The sequence below is a fragment of the Trachinotus anak genome, unplaced genomic scaffold (genome assembly GCF_046630095.1).
Source record: "Trachinotus anak isolate AG129_WGS33_773 ecotype Australia unplaced genomic scaffold, CSIRO_AGI_Tana_v1 ptg000012l, whole genome shotgun sequence".
NCBI classification, from domain to species: Eukaryota; Metazoa; Chordata; class Actinopteri; order Carangiformes; family Carangidae; genus Trachinotus; species Trachinotus anak.
In genome coordinates, this window is record NW_027273863.1 from 20915310 (window position 1) to 20940372 (window position 25063).

Sequence of the window (25063 nt, forward strand, 5' to 3'; positions counted from 1 at the left end):
AAGTGTCTTCATCAGCCCACTTTAATTTCCTCTCTTGTCATTTGCGACTGTTTCTGTTGGTGTTGGACAGGTAGGATCTGTTACACATGTTTACTACCTGACTGAATCCAAAGAGTTTCCTGCCTACATGTTTGTTGTTTCACACACTGCACACTGCTCAAGATTTTTACCTTCAGGGCCAAAAGAAGACTCACTAAATGTTTTTATTCTGAAATTCCTCTATCAACAGAGTTGGAAGCAGCTTATGTTTCCACCGCTGTCTGTTTATTAGCGAGATATTAAAAAAAAATCTTTGGTTGAAATATGGTGCAGATGCAGCCCTCGGCCCAAGAATCAGATCAGATTAAATTACAGTGGTGATGTGCATGTGTGATTTTCACCATTGGATGTTTTCCTGTTCATTAGCTGTGTTTTTATGCTCCATTTATTAAACAGAGTTCTCAAGTGAACTGCCAGACAGCGGAGTATTTACAAGCAATTTTGTCAGAAATCAAACCTGGAAGACAAAGAGTAATCAGTCAAGTGTTGCAGAGGCTGCAGCTTTGAAAGTGGAGGAATCGTTCAGCGCTGAGTGGCTTGTGTTCTGCTGGATGCTTGATAGATTTCAGTGCAGGGTTAGGTCTCCTTCAGGGTTAAATGTAGGATTAATAATGACTCGTAGGGGAGTTTGTGCTTTGTGCCAAAGACTACATAAAAAATCTGCCAGAAAAAAAATACGATGTAAAATGCACAATTTGCATCATGGACTTTATGACAACTGGCACCAATTTTTAAATGTTACACCAAAATTGAAGCTGGCATCCTTTTTCCCTAATTGCTACCAGCATTGTTTTGTAAAATTGGTACCTGTGCTTTCCTTTTTGTTTTCAGCTCAAAACAGTTTGAAGCTTTTTTTATGGAAAAAATAAATTTGTGCTACTTTGGAATGATATTGAACTTGGTCTTCTCCTGCACGTCACTATCTGTCAGATGCTTGCTGGATCCTTCAGGTCAGATCAGCAGAGCAGAGCTGTGGTGACTTTGTCAATCAGCGTGTCCTTCAAGGAGTGGACAGCCTACTCTTTTAGGATCTTTCTTTTATTTTTTTCAAGACAGTAGGAAGGCTGAGAGGAGTATAGGTCTTGGTGGAAAATGGCACATGCGGTTCATTAGATACAGATGTCAACCCTGGCAACCTGGCAATATTTTTTTTATTTCTAGCTCATTAACAAGACAAATAAGGTTGAAACCTTTTAATCTTGCTTTCTTTTTAATAACTGCTTACCTCCAGGGGACCTCCTCAGAATGAATTTACGGATCTCATCATAAATGAAGATGAGAAGACTGTATGGGAAAGCACAGAACCACCACAGGATCCTGAGAGGAAGGGGAAAAAAAGAAGGGTACAGCAGGGGTGGGGGATGGAGAGAGCAGCAGTGAGTCACAGGCAGGGTCCAAATGATTAAATTCATTGCAGTCATTTTTGAATATTAAGGATAAGAAAGTGGTGTTTAAGAAGATCACAGACTTCATTTAAAGTCGAGAGTGACAGGCTAATGGCAGCCTGTTAGGTCTTTAAGAGGTTATTTTAATGTTCAGTGGAGATATGAATATGCAGAGCGTACTTCAGCGGATACATGCGCAAGGCGACGTCCATTCCAGGGCAGTAGGAGAGGAAGGCAGCCAGAGCTGTCTCAACAAACAGGCCAAAGATCAGGATCCTGTTCCTGTTGATCAGAGAATCAGAACAAATCAGAGACAGAAGGCTGGAATAATTTAGGTTCACACCAATTAAAGAAATGCGCTCTTTTTCCCTGCCTTAGTAAATTCATGGCTTGATCCCACATCCCTCTCCACCCTGACCTCCCTCCCTCACTCCCTCCCTCACTTACTTCATGCCCTGCTGAAAGAGGGAATTCCTCCTGGTCTTGCAGATGATAAGATCGGCCCACTGCACAACCACGATGCTGGCGAAGAAGGCGGTGTGGCAGGTGAATTCAACGATCTTCCTCTGCTCATAGGTCTGCCGGGTTAACACACACAAACACACACGTTGTATTTACTCCTGCATGAGTGTGTATACTCACAGGGTGTGTTGGTTTTTCTTTGTCCCCCACTTCTTACCCACTGCTGGCCGTAGCTGTCCTCCAGGTCGTTGACTCCATTGTCGTCCCAGTTGACGCGAATGCCCACCAGGGTTCTTGGGAGGAAGCCGTTCTCAGCCAAAATCACAAAGTAGGTGAAAAAACCACCCAGAGCCTGGATCATACCTGTTTTAAGGAATGTGAAGGCCCATTAATGATGGATCAATGCCAAAACATGTCTATTCTTTTTAGTATGAAGGTCATCTAGATATTATATTACATGTAATGGTAATGCTTTATTTTAGTGCTGAACAATATACAAAAAAAAAAATTTAATTAATATTGCGATTTTTTTGACAGCTATTGTGAGTCTTGGTTTTATTGGGAATTTTGCATTTCACTTTCACTGGGAAAAAATAATAAATCGATAATGTGGTTTTTGCTGAGGTCGGTACCAAACAAACATGTCCCCTTACATCTGTAGAATATGATTTGTTGGCTGGGGCATCTCTGCAGCACCACTCTGCATTTATATTACATTTATAAAGGTATGTTGTGACAGATTTGACCTTTATCAGAAAAACTGCAGCTCCTGCAATTTGGATATTGCAATGTCACGTTGCAATTTTGATAATCTTTCGGCCCTGTAATTTCCTAAAATCTTTGTAGGAAGTTTCCTGAAGAGCACTGTGTGATTTGATTCTAATTAAAGAGAAAATATACAGAAAGTCTATTATTAAAGTCTGTTCAGTGATGTTGACATAAGAAGCAGTTTCCAGAGGAACTTCCTTGAAAAGAACCGCTCCATCTAAACCCAAGATAACATCAATCCTCAATCAAGTATCAATCATTTATAATTGGAAACTTTATCCTTCATGTATGTCAGACTGAGAATCGTCCTATATTTGCATGTTCACCTGACCTGAGGTGTGTTGGCTCTAATGCAGCAATTAATAGTCATCGATTAATTCAAGTGTAGAAATTAAACTCTTTTCATGATAATGAGTAGTAGATTACACTGTTACACACTGTTACACTGTTTTCAACGCAATCATTGTAGTGCTACTTAAACCATTATCACATACTTTCAGGGATGCCATCGGATTAGACCTTTATAGGAACAGGGGCCAGCAAGTAGCAAAATGACAGGATTTATCCCATATGTTTTTCTATTACTTATCAAGAGGAATTGTACCAAAACATAACAAATAAAATGGCTTCACTGCACATTTTGACGCTATAGTCGCTCTAGATATTCAGCCTCAGTGCACTTGATGAATAAAAAAAAAGTGAACACCACAGGTGAGTGTATCTTCCTCCCTCTAACTTCTATTATGTTGGGTTTTTTTTGTAAGTAAATGGCTCCAGACAGCTGAGGACAGCAATAATTGCCCGTAGTTTGAGTTTTAATTTCATGTTGGCAAATTCGTTTTGTCAGAGTGGGCGGAACATTTTCACTGTGATGGACATCTTATTTTAGAGCTCAAGTCCAAATCACCACAAGTACTGATCAGGAGTTGAGACCATGCTGATTAATCACCTTCTTTATTATGCTGTTGAACTGAAACGCTACACTAGGCCAGTGTTTATGTTGATAGATTTTAACACCACTATGTCCAGATCCTGGTGCTTACGCTTTGCTGGTTGCTTGTGATGTTGGACAGTTTTACTGTACTGTCATATTCACTGTGTGTCCCTCAGATCAGATCAGTTAAATGTTCATTGTGGAGGCTTCAAGCTGTAATGTCAGAACAGTGGTTTGTAAATGTGATTTGATGTGACCTGTAAAAGTCTTGCCCCAGTGTTTTGAACGTGTTCGGCTTTAAGTTGTGTGTCATCCAATGAAGCGCCGTCATATTTTGACCTATTTAACAGCCTATGAAATTGGGCCAGCCTTTGATTCTCCACAATTCCCAAAACATATAAAACCAGAGATAAAAAGCGTGCATTGAAGTGAAGCTCCAACCAGTGAAAAAAGACCAAGATTAAGCAGAAAATAAGTTGCACTCTCCGCTCTCAATTTGCTGTAAATGTCACAACAATTAGATGAAATTTGTGGCACTCTCTCCTCACTGCTGCTTGCCTCTAGATCTATTCCCCTTAGCTGTAGGTACCTAAACATTTACAAAGGCAGTAGGAAATGCCAGAATTTCTGATAAATGTCGTTATTTAACGTGATGTTTATTATCACCATAACTTCCCTGCAAGAGGCCTGTCACAGTGATTCAGGTTTAGGAGCTGTGGCACAGGGAGGTTACGAGACAGAAGAGGACAAACCTATTTGTCCATAGGCCATGCTGATGAGACGCTCATTGACCAGCTTGTCTGTTTTGGGATTCCTTGGTTGGCGTTTCATGATGTCACTCTCCGCTGCCTCATAAGCCAATGAGATAGCTGGAACCTGGGCGAAATGGAAGGACAGAACACAATCGGCTCATTTTATGCCACCTGTACGATAAATGTGCAGGAATTTGTTTCCGTGGCATCAGGACAAAGGCACGATGACAGTGCCAGACATGGAGTGGACTAGACATAGCACTATTAATATAATTCAGCATTCAATCACCATGTGGAAGGAGAAAAGACAGAAAAAGGGCAAGGAGAGGGGAAGAAAGAAGCGGTGACAGTGATGAAGAGAGAGCTGGGGAGGGGAGACAAGAGGAGAGAGAGAATGATAGTGAATTTCAAGACACTCATAAAATGGGAGGGTAGAAAGGTCCCTGTAATAAAGATCTTATATTGGCTGGTTTTACCAGTTAAGCAACAGAGCAATATGTGTGACTTAGGGCAGGAAATCTCTGTGACTTAGGTGGGATTTGAGGTGAAGACTTGGCACTGTGTGAAACCGAACACATGCTCTGCGGTGGACAAATCCGGTTTGTTTTGGTGTTACACTCCCCTGACCCACAGCAGCTGAGACAGACGAGGACAGGGGAAGGGGTGTATGTCTGGGTGTATGTGGATGTGCTTGAAATTGTGTTCAACATCCAAATTTCAGTCTTGAAGCTTTCTTAAGTGTGCCACATCTCGCTTTGATAAACATCTTTTGCAGCCATCCTCTTTCACATGGCAGCGCTTGCTAAAAATAATCATAGCAGACTCCAAGTGCTGCTTGTCACTGCTAAATCTCAGCAGAGCCCTCAAGCCTGTAGCCTGGAGTTGAACTAAGCTGTTAACAAGCTGTTAACAACCTTACCAGCAGACATGGCAAATGTGTAGTTTTACTTGTTTACTGTACTATAAACACTTCAGGTACTTCATTGAATTTCTCAATATTTTTTAATTTTAGGGTCCCACTCTTCAAAGCAGACATCCAGCTGTCCTCTCCACCAGCATTTACTAAACACATGCAGACATGTTACTTTGAAGGGAAGGGTTTTATATGCAAAATAGGTGAACAAATTAGGTGCTTTTAAACTTCACTCATCACATCTTCAGAGAGAAATCCAGCCAATAAAGAATGCACTGTCCCTGTGATCTCAGACAGTTAAGTAAATATTTGTCAGCGTGAACAAATCTGTCCTGCTGCTAGAAAACCAAAGCGGTTCATTTTTTATGTCATCTGAGTGAAATAAGCAGAGCCGCACGATTGGTGCTGCGAGCAAGCCGTTCCTCTTCATCTTTAACCTGTGGAGACGTGCCAGTTGAATATGAGACCATTATACAATACATCTACCTCCATCATTTCTTGTAAAAAAAATGTTTTTAGCTTTTGCCTCACTGGGTTGTACAAGAACCAGTTTCAGCTGCACACTAATGTCTGGTGGCTGAGAGCAGGAAAAATTAAAGTTAAAGTAATGAACACAAGTGAACAAGTCCTTTTGAATATATTCATCGTGTGCTTCCTTTCTTCTGAAATGATGGATTACGCCCCTCGGGCAAGCAGCGTGCCAGCAACTCTTTTTGTTGCTGCTGGAAATACAATGGAGAAACTGGCATCTGGAAATGGTAGAGCTGTGAAATGTAAATCTGTATGTGAGCGTCACTCGCTCTTTGTTCTGATTGAACAAATGGACGTCGGCGGTGAGCCAAGAGCGATTTCTCCCATCGACAGAGAGGAATAATTACACCAAACATTTTATTCTCTGTTCCTTCAGGCGCTCATATTAGACACCAGTATTAGCACAGTTTACCTTAATGTCACCTTCAGCTTGCCTGTAGCTATGCAACATGCTAATAATTAGCATTCTTTCTGAGACATATCAATAAAATTAGCCAGACAATTAGCTTTTGTGCACTGGGAAGGCTCTAGAGTGTGACCCAATACATAAACATGCATCTAGATCAATCAAGATTACTAAATTGAATGCGTGCACGACTGTATAAAGAGGTATTTGTCTTTTTTTGATATGTATGTTTCCATATCTGAAATATATGTGCATATAAAATAAAAACATATGTGTAAAAATCATATATTAAACTTTGTAGAAATTTTATATATTGATATATATGTCTAGCCTATACAAATATGTATGTTTATGTTTGCTTATATTGTAGATATATGAATAAATAAATAAATATAATCCATCCCACAGCCTGTCAATGTATGTTGATGTTATATACAGTAGGGTTCACTTTCCCAGAATTGGAAGATAGACATGTTTAAATTAAATGAGAAATGAATGAGAAAACATATATAAGCACATAGAATTTTTCATATTAAATTTTTCATAAACTTGCATATATAATTTAAGTAATATATCATATATCATATATCATTAGCATATAGTCACAACATGTTATAATATATAGAAATTCATCATATAGATATACATATACAAATATAACGATGGATATTTATTAATATATGTTATACACTTATATCTTCATACATACAGAGTATGTATATATGTGATTATAATATATCATCTTATAGTTGACATATATGGCAACATCGCTTTTGATATAGGGACTGATATATCATATATTACATTTTATTACGTATATGACATATTGTAAGGTCTTGATCTTGTAAAGTGCCCTGAGATGATGTATGTTATGATTTGGCGTTATACAAATAAATTGAATTGAAGTGAAATGAATTTCTGTGTGAGCAAACAGCAAAGCAACATCCAAAAGAACAGAAGAAATGTGTTCAGCAAATTATTACAATATGAGCCTAAAATAAAAGAAGGCTCACCTTCAGTCTTTACACCTATTAAGTGCTCATTTTTCATAAACTTAATCAAATGTATTGATTGACATAATGGAGGGAAAACTATTGTTAGCACGTCTACAAAGAGATTCACGGACTAATTAAAGGGGCCGCATGTCACTTCCCCTTCCCCACCCACCCTCCACCCAGTGCTCACCATGTCAGTGCCAAGGTCGATGCAGAGGATGGTCACTGTTCCCAGAGGGAGAGGAACACTAGCGATGATGAAGAGGAGGAAGGGCGAGATCTCTGGGATGTTACTGGTCAGTGTGTATGCAATGGACTTCTTCAAGTTGTCAAAGATGAGACGACCTGCAGCGATTGAAAAGACAAGAAGTGAATACTTCAAAGTGGAGCTGGGAGAGACGTTTATAACAATATATTATTAATGCTGAGGTATGTGAGCAGATTTTGGATGGGATATTGGTTGCATATCACCATGCTATGGTTGGAATGTTGTCTTTTCCTTTCGTTATAAGCTTCATCAGGTTCAATTGAATTTTTCCATTTTCCTCCCTGAAATAAAAACTGACTTCGTCAGCACATCTACATTACTCATGGTTTTTCTCAGACCATATTAGCTGCCCTTAATTTAGATTAAATTCCAGTTTCTTGTGGCAAATCTCAAGTCAAGTCCTGAGAGCGAAGCCATGTTAATTCACACAAGTTTTAAAAAGCAAAAAGAAAGTCTTTCAGGTCTGTGAATGCTGACCATTAAAATGATTAAAATGATGTGAGTTTGTGACTTTTTCTTTTGAAAAACATTAGTGTTTCTGCGCATAACTGAGTCCTTTTACTGCATAGGCATAAGAATAAAATATGTCTTTTCTTTATTATTGTCCTTGATTTCTACAGTTAAAAACTTTGAGACTTGAATGTTTTGCCCTTCAGGTCTTCAGACAATTCAAGTCTTTGAACCTAGGCCAAGTCATAAGTTTCATGTCTGTTAAATACAGTGTGAAATCAGCTACAGTCGTGTTCGTATCACAATTTCAGTTTTAAGGTATATGTACTCAAAAATAATCTCCAGAGCTTCTTGGCATTTCATTTTTAAAATTAAAATCATTTTGAAGTTTTTAAATCTCTAGTCCCTTTGTTTCTCTGACACCCCCCTCCCCTTTTCTCTTTATCTTGGCTTCCTCTCTCTGTTTTATTTTTTCCTTCTGTTACCCCGTCTTTCTCTCTTTCTGCCCCCCCACCCCCACCCCACACACACGCTCACCCTCCTCCACTCCAGTGACGATGGAGGCAAAGTTGTCGTCCAGCAGGATCATGTCAGCCGCCTGCTTGGACACATCGGAGCCGGCGATCCCCATGGCAACGCCGATGTCGGCTTTCTTCAAGGCTGGAGAATCGTTCACACCGTCGCCTGTCACAGCCACGATCGCCCCCTGCCCCCACAAGGACCAGTGAATAAAAAGTGTCAAGAGGAGAAAGATAAGTACCATGATTTAAGCTTTTCCCTCTCCACTTCCTTCTCCTTCCCCCTCCCCTTCTGTCTTAATAATGTCTTTTCAAAGCAGCTCTGGGGAGATTAAATGAAAAATGGAATAGAGTTGTAATCACTCAGTCACACAGAGTGAGAGAGTCAGGGTGAATTGTTGCATGACCTCAATATATGGGGATGTTCACAAGTGCATTCACACACAGGAGCAGAGCATATACATTAAAGCACATATATAAGGTTTTATAAATGAGTTTATGTAACACATACACACTTGTATTTAGCCATATACTAACAAATAGGCCATCATCACACACACACACACACACACACACACACACACACACACATATAAATGCACACACATGCACAAAACCCTGCATTCATCCATTGAACCACCTGCACTAACAAATAGCTCAAATGCACTCACACAAACACAAACACACACACACATATACACACACAGAAAAGCTTTAAATGGCAGGGACACACACACATTCACACACCTGTATTCAACCATACCTCCACACTTAGACATAAACAGAAGCATTCAAGCATTCATTCAGACTTTATCACAGACACACACATGCTTAGATTCAGCCATTTAAAAACACACACATTGCTATTCAGCTCTACACTATCAAAAAAAGGCCCAAACACACACACACACACACACACACACACACACACACACACACACACAAACATTCACACACATTCACACGCTCTTGTCCATTGACCTGTCTCTGGCAGCCCTCCACAATGATGAGCTTCTGCTGAGGAGAGGTGCGAGCAAACACTATCTCAGTGTGGTTCCTCAGCAGGTCGTCCAGGTACTCGGAGCTCATGTCCTTTAGGTCTGAGCCATGCACCACGCAAGCCTTGGCATCCCTGGGAAACACACAAATAAACACACACACAAACACAGTAAGGAGTCAGTGATACCAGGGACAATTATGCAAAGAGGGTTACTGACATTTTCTTGTTTTCTCCTCAAGTTTGTCTCTCTGTTTCGCTCATGCTCTCTCTCACACACACACACACACACACACACACACACACACACATCACAAAGGAGACACACCTTTTTCCATGCACTCTGTCTTAAAGGAACAGTTTGACATTTTAGGAAATACGCGTATTCACTTGTTTTTTGCAGAGAGCACGACGAGTAAATTAATACCACCCTCATGTCTGCCAGTTTAAAATGAAGCTGGAGCCTGCTGCTGGATAGCCTAGCTTAGCTTAGCTTAGCTTAGCATAAAGCAGGGCTGCACATTCTCATCTGTAGTGCAGCTGTCCTAATGTCACCCTGTAAAACTGCAGATAGCTGAGATGGGGTGGGGGGTGGGGGGTGTTATATACATGTATATCCGGTTATATACATAAAACTATGGCCTTAACTAGTATTAATTAAATACTACAAATAATGATGATAATAATAAGTTAATATATTAATGTGAAAACAAGCCAAATATCGTCTTGACATTGGCAAAGGCAGAAGAAATCGGCGATGACTTTGATGATCATCGATCACGTCCAATCTCGTCCAACGGCACAACCATAGCATTAAGACTGAAAACAGAGAGAAAGCCCGACTTTGTCCACAGGTAACAAAAGCCACCCACCAGCACATCTAAAGCTCACTAATTAAATTAACCCATTATATCATGGTTGTTTAATCTGTACAAAACCCAAACAGCAATAATGATGATTTGTGATTATTTCTTGGCAGAAATCCAGTAAACACATCATGGCTCACATACTCTCAGTCACACAAAAAGTTACACTTAAAAGCCTGAGCACACAGCCTGACGCACACACGCACACACACACACACATACTTGTACTTCTATCTTTGTGAGGACACTCGTTGACATAATGCATTCCCTAGCCCCTTACCCTAACCTTAACCATCACAACTGAGTGCCTAACCCTAACCCTGACCCTGACCTTAACCTAAACCTAATTCTAACCATAACTCTAAAACCAAGTCTTAACCCTCAAAATGTGATTTTAAGGTGTCTCAAAAAGTGAGGACCGGCCAAAATGTCCTCACTCTGTTAGTAAAATACTTTTTTTGGTCCTTACTATGTAGCAAGTACAAGTACACACACACACACACACACACACACACCTGGGGTTAACTTGGCTCAAAGGGATGTTCAGCCTCTCAGCGATGTCTTCAACAGTCTCATTGCCCTCGGAGATAATGCCCACACCTTTAGCGATGGCCTTGGCTGTGATTGGGTGGTCCCCAGTTACCATGATCACCTGACCGGACAGACAGAAGCTCCCATAAATCACAGAACATTATCACATTGAACCCAACCATATCTCAGCTGTATGTCATGTGTCACAGCGTGCTTGAGCTACAGTGCAGGATGGAGCTTTAGGGTCTATAAGTCAGTCTAAATGTGTTGTGTAGTTACACTGGAAAAGAATGGAGCTATTAGGGGTTAGCAGGTCATCTCCAGAAATAACAGTGTGGGGTGGTCTCACAGGGAAAACTAATTCTTAAACCTTAAATCCAAAAAACAAAGTAGTGCATTTGGCTTTGGTCACCACAGTGAACAGGCTGGTTAGCAGAACTTATTGAAACAGCTGCGCAGTAAACCTGCAGCAGCTTAACACTGAGTCATATGACTGGCTTCAGGCAGCATATTTTCATTTTCCCTCCACAAAGCTACACAGTTTTAATGTTGAGTGATTAGTTTCAGTGTAACTTGCAAGCTGCTTCATGTTCTGAAGGAGCTCTCCTGACATATGTTCAGTTTATTGTAATAATCCAAATACAGTGAACTGACAGAAGCAGACTTTTCTAAAAAAAGATAAAAATAGATACATAAGTGACGAGAGAACATAGTGTATAATGGATTATAATGGAGTTTCATCAAAATCACACTGCAGACAAAATCTGTCTATGTCTGAGATAGTTATGAACAGACCAAGAACCTTTTCTATTTGAGTGCCCAAAGCTAAAGAAATAAACCTTCACTGAAAGCTAAAGCCATATCTTTGGCTTTTGGGTTGGATTTGAAACATGTGCGTGTAATTTTCTGATAACCAGTCAAATGAGAACACATCCATAGTGTAGGTTTATAGCATAACTGTATCCACACAAATCATTTACTTTAAAACCTTTTATGAGAAAGCAAAGCAATAATGAGTCATATACCTTTCTGAACATCCCCACCACCACTATAATAATATACAGCACCACTTACAGACTGACTGAAGGTGCAATAAAAAAAATAGAGCACTATATATTGCACTAAAGCCTTTCAATTGATCCCATAGAGCGAGGATACACTAACCTTTCAACCTGAGCTCAGGGTGAATACACCAGGTTTGTACAGATGCTTACGGTACTATGACAAAACTGTGTTCTTCCACCTCAGTCAGGCAATACGCCTACGGTCATCCAGTTATATGGAGCGTCATCACATGTGTCATCACAGCTACGATATCATCTGCATAGATGAATATTCTAACATTCACTCTGTTTATGTCTTTTCATTTCTACATTTGAGGCTGTTTTACTGTTTATTTACCCTATGTTTATTTTCTGTATTGTTTTCCTTTTATTACCCTGCTTTTCTTTCTGGTTATTGTTTTATCCCTACTTTTATTTCTGGTTTTTCTCACATCCAAATGTCTCCTCTCTTTAAGCATTTTATTATTTTATCTTTTTTATCTTTGCTATTTTTGTGTTCATTTTTATTGGGTTTTGATACCCTACCTTTTATTTCTGGTTTTACTCACTTCAATACATCTCTGTTTTAATATTTTATTATTTTATTATTTTATCTGTCACTCTATCAATTTATCTTTATCACTCTATCTTTATCTTTACTTCCCAGTCTTCAGTGTTTCGTCTTTTTTTCTGAGACTCATAATAATGTTTCTTTAGTTCCTGTTATTGTTGTCTTATGTTTATTTGTTTTTTATTTATTACTTCATTTGTTGCTCTGTGTGTGAATGTTGGTGTCTGTGTGTGTGTTTGTGTGTGTCTGTGTGTGTGTATTTATCCTGTAAAGCACTTTGTGTTACATTCTGTGTATGAGAAGTGCTACATAAATAAAGTATGATTGATTGATTTACTGATTGGTAGATGTTGATTTCCCATTGCCATGTTTAACTTCAAGTATTTGGGATCCATCCTAATATCAAGTTCACTTGCAGAATGTAAATACAACTGTATGGTGGCACAGAATTTTTTTCCTAGGTCTTAGCCTATATTTACGCAATGTAACGAAGCCTATATGATGTTAATATTTTTGTTTTCTTTAAGCTATAATTTGGTGATTTAGGCTCACGTTATTGTTACTTTACACTCATGTCAGTGCAAGCACTGCTAGCACTTCATACTACACATTTAATTTGACTTTTCTGACCCTTGACAGATCTAAAAAGACATGGAAGTTTAAAGTTTATACCACAATGCCTCAGTCAAAACAGAGCTGAGAGAGCAAAACTTATTTCAACATTTAATCTGACATATAATCAGTTTTGTTGCTTTTTTTTTTTTAGCATAAACTCCTAAATTTTATTCTTCATTTAAAACTGGTAACATCTTGACTCACTTCTGCCTCTAGTTTGTTTTTTAAGCCAATTACAGTGTCTTTCAAAAATAATTTTCAAAGGAAGCATGACAGCTACTGTACCTGAAATTAAATGTGCAAAATCCTCCTTTCCCCGTGTTGGTAGTAGTTCCTCCTGAAATTCGAACACCTCACTTTGCTCATTATCCAATTCTCTCTCTGCTGGAAGTTGTTTAACCTTCCTGCAGCCCAGCTTATTATTTTTCTGACAAAACATCTGCTCTGTGTATTTGCAGTTGATTAACATATGATGAATCTACATTTTACAAAATGGAACCTTTCATAGAGCTGATACTGGACTAGAATGAGTTCAACCTTTATGGCCTGCTTTTTATTTTTATATCAAGAATTAATTTTTTTTTAATTGTGTAATTCCCAAAAGTGTTAGTTTTCTCATTTGAGAATTAAATTTATTCTTAATGTTGAAAACACAAGCTTTACACCCGTGTGTGGCCTTCTTTTTAGAGTGTAAACACTGAATGTGTTATCCTCTGAGCAGCACAACTTCATTTGTCCATCGATTATCGTCTATCAGTGCACCTTGGAGCGACTGCTTGTCCGTTTGGTGATTTAAAAAGACATTTTACATGCAAATCCCTTCTCTCAAAAGCCTGATAAATTAAGCCTCAGGAAATGCTTTTCAGGAACTACAATGAATGTTGAATCTGTGGAACCAATTACCTTGATACCAGCAGAGCGGCATTTACCCACTGCGTCGGGCACAGCGGCACGCGGCGGATCAATCATGGAGATGAGGCCCAGGAAGCAGAGCTGCTCAGTGGGAAAGTTCATGTCGTCACAGTCGAAGGTGAAACCTCGGGGGAACTGGGATGAAGACAGATTCAAGTTGCAGAAGCCTGCAAGAGACGAGGGATCAGTGAGGTGATCGTTCATAAGTGACTGAAGAGACGTCTCAAAGTAGGCAGCAGCTACTGAAAAAAAAAACTTGTTTTGTTGCTTTGACATGAAATTTATCTGGTACTTAAAAAAGCAGACCATTTTTTACGACCCTAAGGATGTTTCAAGTCCAAAACATCCAACATTAAAAATGCTGTAGTGTCTTTAACTGTTGATATTTAAAGTAAAATCCTTCAAAAATATATAATACAAAAGTGGTCTGAGGGGTCTCAAAGGCTCCTTCAGAAAAATACATTGTCCTCCGGCTGCAATGATCCTTTACAGTATGCATACAAATCATTTTTAATTTTAGATGTAGGTTTGGAAGTTGCAGGTCTGAAATACAAATTGAATCAGCTATTTTTATTAATTCATGATCCACAGCCCTTTAAAATATGTATCTGCTGAATCCCTATAGAGCAAAGCAAAATAAAAGGCTTCTGATGAAAAACCAGGCTGGGTATAAAAGTGGCAGAGCCTCTCCTTGTCATGAAACAGTCGACCATCATCATCACCCAAGGCATAACTGAGATTTAATAATTTACATGATTTCAGGAGTTTCACTCCCAAAATGGCACAATTCCACATTTCACTGTGTGGAAAAATGACACCACCTCTAACAAAATGATGATAGCACATAATTATTACCTATGGCACTTTTTAAAAAGATGCCAGGTAACTTTTTTTCCCCCCTCGGTTGTCAAAACGATGACATTTACAGAGTCTGGATGCTGAACGCTTCACTTGAACTTCAGGTAATGACTTTTCACCCAAAACATGTCTATGGCATTTTAAAAGGGAAAGTGTTATTTCATGTAAAAATCATTTTAGAGTTCAGTTTGACCTGAATGATATTACCAGTCCATTACCAGCTGGTAATCCACACAACATTACATGCTAAATTCACACCACAGAAAACCGGCACCTCCAACATTTTTATAACAGTGGTACCTTCAGCTCTGACTCCATGTCAGTTTATTGAAATTCTGGATAAGAGTGCAAAACCTTTTTCTTTGGATGCACTGTCACAATAAAAGCATCCCACACTTTTCTGGGGACATTTGGCTAAACTACCCTGTTTACCAAGGAGCTTATAAAAGGTAAGTGCTGCCTTCAACTCCACGCTATCTCCACGCTACCTTCTCCCGGACAAGCTGACAAGAGTTGGTGCCACAAAACATACCAAGCACTCTCTCTCCCAGTCCTCCCAGCTCCAGGTAGGCATTCTGGAAGGCATCTCTCCAGTTTTCATCAAGCGGATGCTCCTGGCCGTGGATCATAATGGTGCTGCACCTGTAAAACATCCATAAACAATGCTTTTACTGCTACTACTGATTATAATAATATCTGTATCATTGTGTTGACAAACTGCTGTAAAACAACAAAATAAATTGCTGGTAAAAACACAACATATAAAATTGTTTGTGCTTTTACATGACGATTTTGAATACAACCAACCAACAATAATTTTAATGAATTCACTATAAGTCCTAATTTATTCTGCATTAACTGTATATTGAATATTTATACCCACCTAAAGGTTAACTCTGTTTTGCAACATTTGCTACACAAAGTCCCTAATGAGCGGGGTGAAAAAGGGCACCTCTTCCACAGCAAAGGTGGAGTGTGGTTGATTTTTGCACAGAGTTTGCACAGAGAGGGGCACTTGGAGGGGATGTGGACTAACCAGGCATATTTACAGGACAGGGCATGAGAGTGTCCCATTTAGGCACAGAAATAAAGATAAATTGAAAATTGTATAGTTCAGTTCCTCAACCCAATCCTGTGCAACTACTCTATAAAATTTAAAGATCACATTTTTTTTTACAGTTTTACAGTGTCTTCTTTGAAGTGTTGATATGGGTAGTGACTGCTTTGTTGTGACATCACAAAGTTACAGAAGTCCTGACGGCTCATTTTAAGGCTCAGTTTCTGTGGACTGAGGCTTTGATACTTTCACAGCATCAATATGGAACCTAGACCTGCTTTATAATCAAAGAATACATGGAAATCTCACTTTATACCATATGGGACATTTAAAGGATAAGGGTAACGGTATTTTGTATTTTTTTTATTTTAGATAAATGCCATGAAAGACCAAAGCAAAGCGTTAGTATTAGACTTCCCTACCTTCTCTGTGGCCCCAAGCCTATTAAAAGCAATTTCCAAAACTGCTGGGCTCTGTCACCTTTTAGAAAACATTACTCTAACAGGAGTAAATAGTGCATTTGCTGGGGACCTTTTTGATTAATACACATTTAGTGCTCTAGTGAGTAACTGTAGTCAATATTTACTGCAGTAGGACAGTATATGAGGGATTGAGTTTGTTCATGGTGATGAAGGAACATGGCAGCCAGTGCAGTGGAGCGGCTCACTGATGTGGGCCATGCTAACAGTGGATCTCTATGTGGCTTTATCAGGTTTGAAATGTATCAGCAATACTTGTTAGTAGGATCAATTCATTGCTGGTTTGAGTTTTTTCATGGCGTTTACTGACAATACACTACACTACATCTGTGGAATGGACGGAAAAGGTGGATGAAAAATTTTCCGCTGCATTTCTTGTGAGACTTATAATCAATCTATTATTGATTAACCAACCTGTCCAAGATTCTCTCGGGCGCTCCCTTCATGACCAGAATATGGCCAGAGGGATTGTCCTCCACTTCATGGACAGAGAGCTGAGAAAGGGGGGGGTGGGGGCAGAAAGATTGGTAAGGACATAACATGACAGGATGCATGTTCAAAACATTCTTAGCTACATTTCAGATGCAACATGCAGTTTCTGGCTGATCTACAAGGATTCTCTTTCAGTTAGAAAAAGGCTGAAGACAGACACACTGCTTAGTAATTCTCAAGAATGAATTTCACGTTCATGCCGGCGATCATTTTTTGGGAGCTGCTGTCACATTTTTTCCAAGTGGCATGAAATAAAAGTCATACTGAAACTGACTTGACTGAGTGCACACTGTAAGTCATATGTTTTCCCTGTGTTGAAGGAGCATTCATTCATTCATGCTCTCACATGTATTCCTGTGGCGTTACACCCTGCATTACCCACACACACACCCACACACACACCCACACACAAACACACACACACACACTCCCCCAGGTAATTTGTATCTGAGTCACAGTATATCTAATCTCAGAAAACCAGAGCAAAATTGCCTTTTTTCCCCCTCAAAACAGACGTTCCTATTTTAAGTCGGGAAACAGGTGCACAAAATGCATGCAGAGAGTCCTTTGTTTGCTTCAGCACTACTGTGTTATTCATATGCTGGTTCAAATCTCCAGACGGGCTGGAAAAGACTAGGTGTGGAAAGTGAAGCAAAATCACTCCCCCACTGCTTTAATTGCTGCGGTGCCCTTGAGCAAAAGTGTTGAAGCTCAATGTGATGACTTTTTTATAGTTCAATATTAACTTTTAATTTTTTTTTTTTTTTTTGCCCATGCTGTTGTTGACTCCTACAGGATGGAACAAAACATGCAACTTAACTCAAGACCCTTCAGAAGTGCCTGTTCTGATCTACTCTCAAGAGGATTAAAAAAAAAACTTTATCCATTGTCTCATGTTTCTCAGTCAACCAGATTGTGAGATAACCAGGCAAAATATGTTTATTTAAAGGGGCTATTTATAAGTTTTCTCTGCCACTGAAGGTTGTTTCTTGACGGGAACGGGTGTTGGTGATTGTTGCTTGACAAAAGGTTCAGCCATTGCGTTTACAAGACAAGAGGTTATAATACGTCCACTGAGCAACGCTACATCTTCAGATGTAGACTACAATGATATCATCAGAAAGGGATGATAGCTAGCTGGTTAGTGCACTAACTTCAGTAGAAGTAAAGACGTGATAGAAACAAGAGTTAACAGTGGCCTCCACAGCTGGAGACAGCTCTTTGTGAGTAAAGGAATTAAATTTGATGCTGAACTTACAAATAGCTTCGTTAATGCTTAATTGTATCACAAATGATGCAGAGCATAGTCCAGGATGCCACTAATGTGCCATGTAGGTATCAAATAGATTTTTTAATTTGATTTATTTGATTTATCATAATAAAACGTGAATGCAGGCAACAAGGTAGCAACAGAACATCTTCTTAGCAGCCAAAGAGAAACGGGTTTGTAATCCATATGTGCAGTACCTTCCTGACATAAATAAGACACACTGCATTGAGCTTTAACACTGCAACAGCTTCTGTGTGGCCTCTGGTTGTGGCTTATTGGGCAGCTTCCAAATACGAATGTGTGCAACCATGTGAATGTAAAATAGGGTCTTGCTGTAAAAAAGCATGCATGCTCAGGCTCCCTCCTCTGAATGCAAAAAGGTTAAAAATGAATATGCATGACTCATTTAAAGCATGTAAATGCATCTTTTAAAACGTCATGATATTGTCTCTTTAAAGAGCACTGACAGAACTGTCTAGAATAAATTCTATAAATATAAAATTAAGTTCAATTTAAAAAAAAGATATTTAAACAATAATTACTAAGAAAGAAATTGACATTAAAATTTGAACAAATTGAAACCTAACTACTGTGTATACATTAAATACTAGAAAACTGTAATTGTAAAATATTATATAAAGTGACAGTGGCCATGAATTAAGCCGTGACAGGTTGGATTTCATTGTAGAGCCCCACCAGCAGCAGTTCCAGCACAAAGCCGTGAGGTGACATTAGCCCTGTGCATTACCTGGTACTTGTTGGTGGAGTTAAAGGGAATCTCTGCCACTTTGGGGTTCTTGGCTCTCAGACCACGAACACTCCCACAGCACACTTCGATGCATTTCAATAGAGCTGACTCTGACGCGTCCCCCGCTGTGTCCCTCTGGGGGAAACGCACACAGACACACATTAGCACAGTCATTCACACATGCATATTAAGAAATGAGTATCTGTCTCAGCGCCTGTGTTTTTGGCAAAGCAGTGGAGAGAAGCTTTCAGATTATGTGTTATTTAATTTATTAAAGCAGCACCTCAGAGAAGTTTCTTTACTGCCATTATGGTTCTCATTAATGATGCAGGTATCATCTGCATCACCAACACTTCTTACTGTATCTGGCCACAACATTATGTAACAATTCAATATAAAAGTAATGAAGTACAAGACCTGGTTTTCAGTTTAGGGGCTGAAGAATAATTTGATTAAAATAGCTCCATGTTTGCTGTTTTCAGGGTTTTCTTAAAGGCATCTTTTATTGATATGGATGTAAAAGGCCCTGGACACAAAGAGTTCACATCAAATATTTTATATTAATAAACACATTAGACCAATGCCTATTTGCAATAATCAATAGCAAAGTGGGTGCTAAAGTTGTAGCTAACAAGTAAGTGGATGCTTGTTGTTCTGAGTGGTCTATTTGTTTTGAGTTTAGACGTCTTATACTGACACTGGATGCTTTCTTTCGAGGAGAAATACACAGTACAATCACTGAATAAACCACATGTAATTTGTGTTTCAGACTAATTCACGAAATGTAACTCATGAACATCTGTTTTTTAATGTGTGTAAATTTATACGTGTAAACATTACATACAAATATTGGGTTGGAGGCCTATTCCATAAGGCTCAAAACTGTATTATCCCGTGTTTGGATGCACATTGCTCCATATTTGTATTTGTCAGTTTTGCAGCTTTACAAGCCCGAACTTGTGTGACAAAGTTACTTGTCTGGCGCTTGAATCATTTAGGAGAAAATTCTCTCAAGATAACTTATGAAATCACCCCCGCTGAAAAATGTCCACGATGATCACTGCAATTCATCCTGCTCTTGGGGCCAATTTATTGAAATCCATGCAGAACTGATTGACCTGATGCCTAAAATACCAACGGGGGCCAAAATAAGAGAAGATATTTCTCTTGGTTCCTGTTTATTCATTCATGAATAGCTGCAAAACAAGGACACGCGCTCTGCAAGATTTGTCCTTGTTTGTGCCTTTTCATGAATGAATAAATAGATCAAGGAAATTCCATTTCTCTGTTTTCCCAAGTGCAGATGGGGACTTGTTCTTGTAATGGTAGTGGAGCCTGGGCCTTGACTGCTGTGTTTGAGCGCTGTCAGGAGACATGGCTGTTACTTAATGCAGGGAGGAAGTCCAGGCACCTCGAGGGGCAGAGAGGCTGCAGCAGCAGGGTCTGCTCCCACCAGAATCAAGAATCTGTAATCCCTGTCGCTGCGAGCCACGCAGAGCATTTCTTCAGGTCAATGCAGCACAGGTTGAAGGAGAGCGGTTGGTAGAACACTGGGATATTATTGACTTACCTATCCAGCAGTGTGTGTGTTTGTGCGTCAGTGTGGGGGAGTTATTTCCAGGGGTGCATCGGATTATCCTCAGTGTGTCTGTGTTTATGTGTGAGAGGGAGGTTAAGCGTGTGAGCCAGTGTGTGTGTGTGTAATGCACCTGTGTCAAGTGGTATTGACAAATTATTTTTATGGGTTGTATTTTTCCCTCTGGGTGCCATGTGGGTTAGGATCAGCTGGCAACAGGAGAGAATACAAAGTACATTTACTTTTGTGCTCTACTTAAGTAAAATAAAAAAAATAAAAAAAAACTTGAACTTTATTAGAATATCTCTACTTTAGCTACTACCTACTTTATAGTGTAGTTCATGATAAAACTAATATTATCAACAAACCCTTAAAGAAATCAAATCCAGCAAGTGTTAAGAAAAGTATGCTCACTGTAGTCAAGAAGTCCCTGTCCCTGTTGAAGGGGTTGGTTCCTTAGGTTATATGACGTATGAATGACTGATTATATCACTCATGATATGTCTCGTATTACATAAAAAACACCATATAGACATGTTAACAAGGTTAAAGACTTGATTTACATCAGAGGGGGTCTTTAACCTTTAATTACAAATGTGATGAATATTTTACTTGTAATTGAATATTTTTACATTATTGCACTGCTGCCTTTACCTACAGTAAGTGAAGGAGCTGAATATTCCCCAAACTGCTTCTGTTGGAGTGACAGCTCACCTGACACTCTCCTGATGCTCTTAGCTTCACCCTACTGGCAAACCATGTAGGCAAAATCATGTCTTATGAATAATGTGCATGCATTATTTGATCCAAATCTAAAAAGGTTTGCTCATAATGTCCTTGGATTAAATTGAACCTATTATAGCCCACTGCATTAGAGAGTGGATAATTCATGAGACTGAAGCAACAACGCAAAGGTTTTGGAAAGTTGCTGTTGTAATGTCAGGGTATGGTGGAGGTTTTTACCATCTGGACAGGAAGGTGCTCCTGTCCGGCTTTGAAATCAGCTCTGTTGCACAGACCGGCCACACGAGACAGAGAAGCCCAAGTAGCAGAGGTCTTGTCAAAGCCTGAACCTGAGAGCATAGCAGAGGAAGTTGTGTTAGACTTTTTTTTTTTTTTTTTTAAGTATGGCTCATGCAGTATTTATGCTACTGACTTAACTCTCGGTTCACAGAGTAGCAGTGGATATTGTAGCTAAATAAAAGGGTCAGTGAGTCGGGGTCGGTTAAGTCGAGCGATCACTTTTTCCTCGACAAGAGTGATTTTTCTATTCCCCAGTCTGGAAGATGGCATTCATTTTTAACTAGAATGTCTGAAAAAAATGTTTGGAAATTTCTCATATCAAAATTTCATCCCTCACCCACCCAGTCGAACTGAAAATGACCTTCACTTCAGGTCAGACTCTCTAGAGTGGTCACTGTCACTGTTATTGTGAAAACAGAGTGTGATAAGTGTCATGCAACATACAGTACATGGTGGCAAACTGTGGCTGGAGTTGTTGAATTTGACAAAGTGAGGTGCAAAAAGGCGAAACCTGCAAAAGCTACAAGAGTACAGTAGCCTGTACTGCTGAAAAATGAATACACTGGGTTTTTCCACGGAACTGTTTTTGCTGTGTGGCCTGTGTCAGCACTGATGGCTGTTCACTGAATGACTGCACAATCGTCTGACTTCATGCACAGAGCACCTGTTTTTTCTGTTTTTTTTTTCTTCCAAACTCTTGCTTATTACTGAAAGCTTCTTTGAAATTTGGCTGGACTTGTTGTCATTTGGTGGGAGACAGGAATCCGATTGGTTCCACAGCAGCAGTCTTGCCGAGGAACTCTGGGAAAAGACACATTTGTAGCTGAAGGTTGTGCCGCCCACTGCATACCGCAGCTCAGTTAATCCAAGCACTAGCATGAACAGCAATGGCGGTTGGCGGTGTGAACATTGGACAGATGAATTTCTGCAGGTGGTCACACCCCCCTCTGTACTCACACTCACACTCTCTCTAGCTCCCCTTTACATGTCTCAGTCTCTCCGTCTTTCCTCCAATCTCTACTTTCACCCTTCCCCTCCTCCTCCTTTTCTTTTCATCTCTCCCTCCCTCCCTCTCTCTCTCTCTCTCTCTGCCTTACCACTCTGGTCCTCGGTGGTGTCCGCCTCATGGATCTGGTTGTCGAACCACATGTGGGCCACGGTCATGCGGTTCTGGGTCAGCGTGCCCGTCTTGTCAGAGCAGATGGTGGAGGTGGAGCCGAGAGTCTCTACGGCCTCCAGGTTCTTCACCAGACAATTCTTCTTGGCCATTCGCTTGGCAGTGAGAGTCAGACACACCTGGGAGGACGGCGGGAGTCGAGGACGGAGGGAGTGAAACACGGGGAGGGAGGGAGAGAGGATGAGGAGAGGATGGATGATTGTTAGTCAACAAGGGGAGAGAGCATGTGTAAGCACTGGTGCATTCAAGTGTTTGTGCAGGTGAAACCATGCGTGGTCCAGGTGCCTTACGGCGAATGTGCGTGATGGCGTGTGTGTGTGTGTTTGTGTGTATCTGGTTGGCTGGTTAACAGCAGGTGCACAGGGACATGAGAGTGCGATGCATAGACACATTCCATATGTTGTAAGAGACACATTAATTCATATTAATTCAATCTGACCACATTACTCGCAGAAACATTTCCACACCCAACTCAAGGCGTGTTTAAAGCAAAAGCAACAGAAGAAACCATTCGGGGGAAGTCAATTTATTTTCTGTGACCAGTGAAATGTCGACTGATGGCATTTGAAATGCCAGCTGGCATCCACCTCAGCTTACACTTTGTTTATTGTTGCAGAAAAAGTTAGATGCACTTCAGCATTTGAGCAAATCCGACAACCAGTAATAAATCGCCTGCTTTGCTGTGTTATGTAGCATCGACAGACCTACAGGTAATGTTCAGAAGGTCGTATTAGTGATGCACAGGTGTAAGTAACAATGTTGACGCCTCTGTTCCATTCACATAAGTCATGACAGTCAGCCAGATGGCAAAATATTAATAATAGGGCTCTGGGGCTGGCACGCTCAAAGCTGCACTAATCAATATCTTTAATAATGGATCAAATGGCTATGTGTAATGTGAAAGCAGCTGCTCAAGATGAAAAATCCTTGGAGAATCAACACCCACCAACGCAGTTTCACTCAGTGTGACAGAGTTTTTAAGCTTCTTTTAGCTCAATATGATGGTATATGGTTTCCAGGCCTGCAATATCCTGTCTCATCAAACCCACATCCAGCAGGCCCAGGCAGCTGTTTCCAGCTGTTACCAGCTCCAAACAACAGACAGACAAAGTTAGCAACAAGGCAGTCAAGAAAGTCAAACATCTAGTATTTAAAGAGGCAGATATCTCCCTCAGGAGCTGGTGGAGAGCAACAAAGAGCTTAAAGGAGAATGAACATTTGTTTGTTGAGTGGCCAGAAACACAACTCCAAATGCTCCTTGCCTGCTGGATGTATAAATAGAAAGATCTGTTTGCCAATACATTTGCAATAACGTTACATGGGCTTGTGCCCCAAATGGCCAAAAATTAATCACTGCAGCTTTAGATAGAGTGCAACTACTAATAATATTATTAATCACACCTCTGTTTCATATGACTACCATCAGAAAGGCCTATACTGGATGCACATGCTAATCATACTGTGTAAATGCAGCCAAAAGTTACCAAGATGCTAATTTTACACCCAAACAAATCAGTCCATACCCACAGACAGTCCACACACCAATCATCTTATCACTAGTGTTTGTTTATTTTCAAAAACCTCACTGTCAAAATAAAAATGTCATTTTAAAAGAGCTAATTATGAAAATAATAATAATTAAAACTATAATTTGCAACACAAAGACTGTTTAACCTTTTTGTTTGTTTGTGTAGAGCAGCCAGTTTATGACCTTTCCCCGCGGCTCTGTTCACTTTCTATTTCCAGAAGCATATTATGACCTGTCCTTGCTACAAGGGGAACTTGTTTATTGCAAACTGAAGCGCACATCATTTCTCTGCAGCAGGAAAAAGAGGAGCAGCACAGGGACATTAAATCCTATTCAAAATGGTTTCAACTGATCCGCTCCTTTTAGAAAACAAACAAGAAACATACAAAGATATCTGTGGTGAAAATCAGTACAAACTTCAAACCAACACCACACACACGCTACTCACAGTGACAGTAGCCAGCAGTCCCTCAGGCACGTTTGCCACGATGATGCCAATGAGGAAGATGACAGCCTCAAGCCAGGTGTAGCCCAGGATGAGTGACAGGATGAAGAAGCTCACGCCCAGGAAGACGGCCACGCCCGTGATGATGTGGATGAAGTGTTCGATCTCGATGTTGATGGGCGTCTGGCGGACCTCAAGCTCAGAGGCCAGGGTGGCGATGCGCCCCATCACCGTTCGGTCACCAGTGGCTATCACAATGCCGTGGGCCGTACCTGAGAGGGAGGGGTTGACTCACTGTTAGGCTTCATCACTTCAACATACTGTTTGAAAAGTCTTTTCAAGACAGAGACTGCTTTCTCAGTAGAGAGCTGTTCCAGTGAAAACCAGATCTGTGGATTATCCAGAGCAACCAAGACACTGTTTCTGGGAAAAAATACTGCCACTGATTTTTAAA

At 40.1% G+C, this 25063-nt stretch overlaps 1 protein-coding gene across 1 annotated transcript in view; it reads right to left on the reverse strand.

Moving 5' to 3' along the window:
- The window catches only part of atp1a2a (ATPase Na+/K+ transporting subunit alpha 2a), a 35128-nt gene that overhangs the window by 771 nt on the left and 9294 nt on the right, over nt 1-25063 (reverse strand). Inside the window, exons 8-23 of the mRNA XM_071490564.1 lie at nt 24613-24881; nt 22557-22755; nt 21400-21509; nt 18861-18995; nt 16765-16844; nt 15347-15456; nt 13948-14123; nt 10800-10936; nt 9403-9553; nt 8441-8609; nt 7376-7530; nt 4341-4464; nt 2104-2249; nt 1872-2002; nt 1605-1706; nt 1265-1356 (exon numbers count right to left, since the gene is read on the reverse strand). Coding sequence (XP_071346665.1) covers nt 1265-1356; nt 1605-1706; nt 1872-2002; nt 2104-2249; nt 4341-4464; nt 7376-7530; nt 8441-8609; nt 9403-9553; nt 10800-10936; nt 13948-14123; nt 15347-15456; nt 16765-16844; nt 18861-18995; nt 21400-21509; nt 22557-22755; nt 24613-24881 — 2286 coding nt within the window. The remainder of the gene's footprint in view (nt 1-1264; nt 1357-1604; nt 1707-1871; nt 2003-2103; nt 2250-4340; nt 4465-7375; nt 7531-8440; nt 8610-9402; nt 9554-10799; nt 10937-13947; nt 14124-15346; nt 15457-16764; nt 16845-18860; nt 18996-21399; nt 21510-22556; nt 22756-24612; nt 24882-25063) is intronic.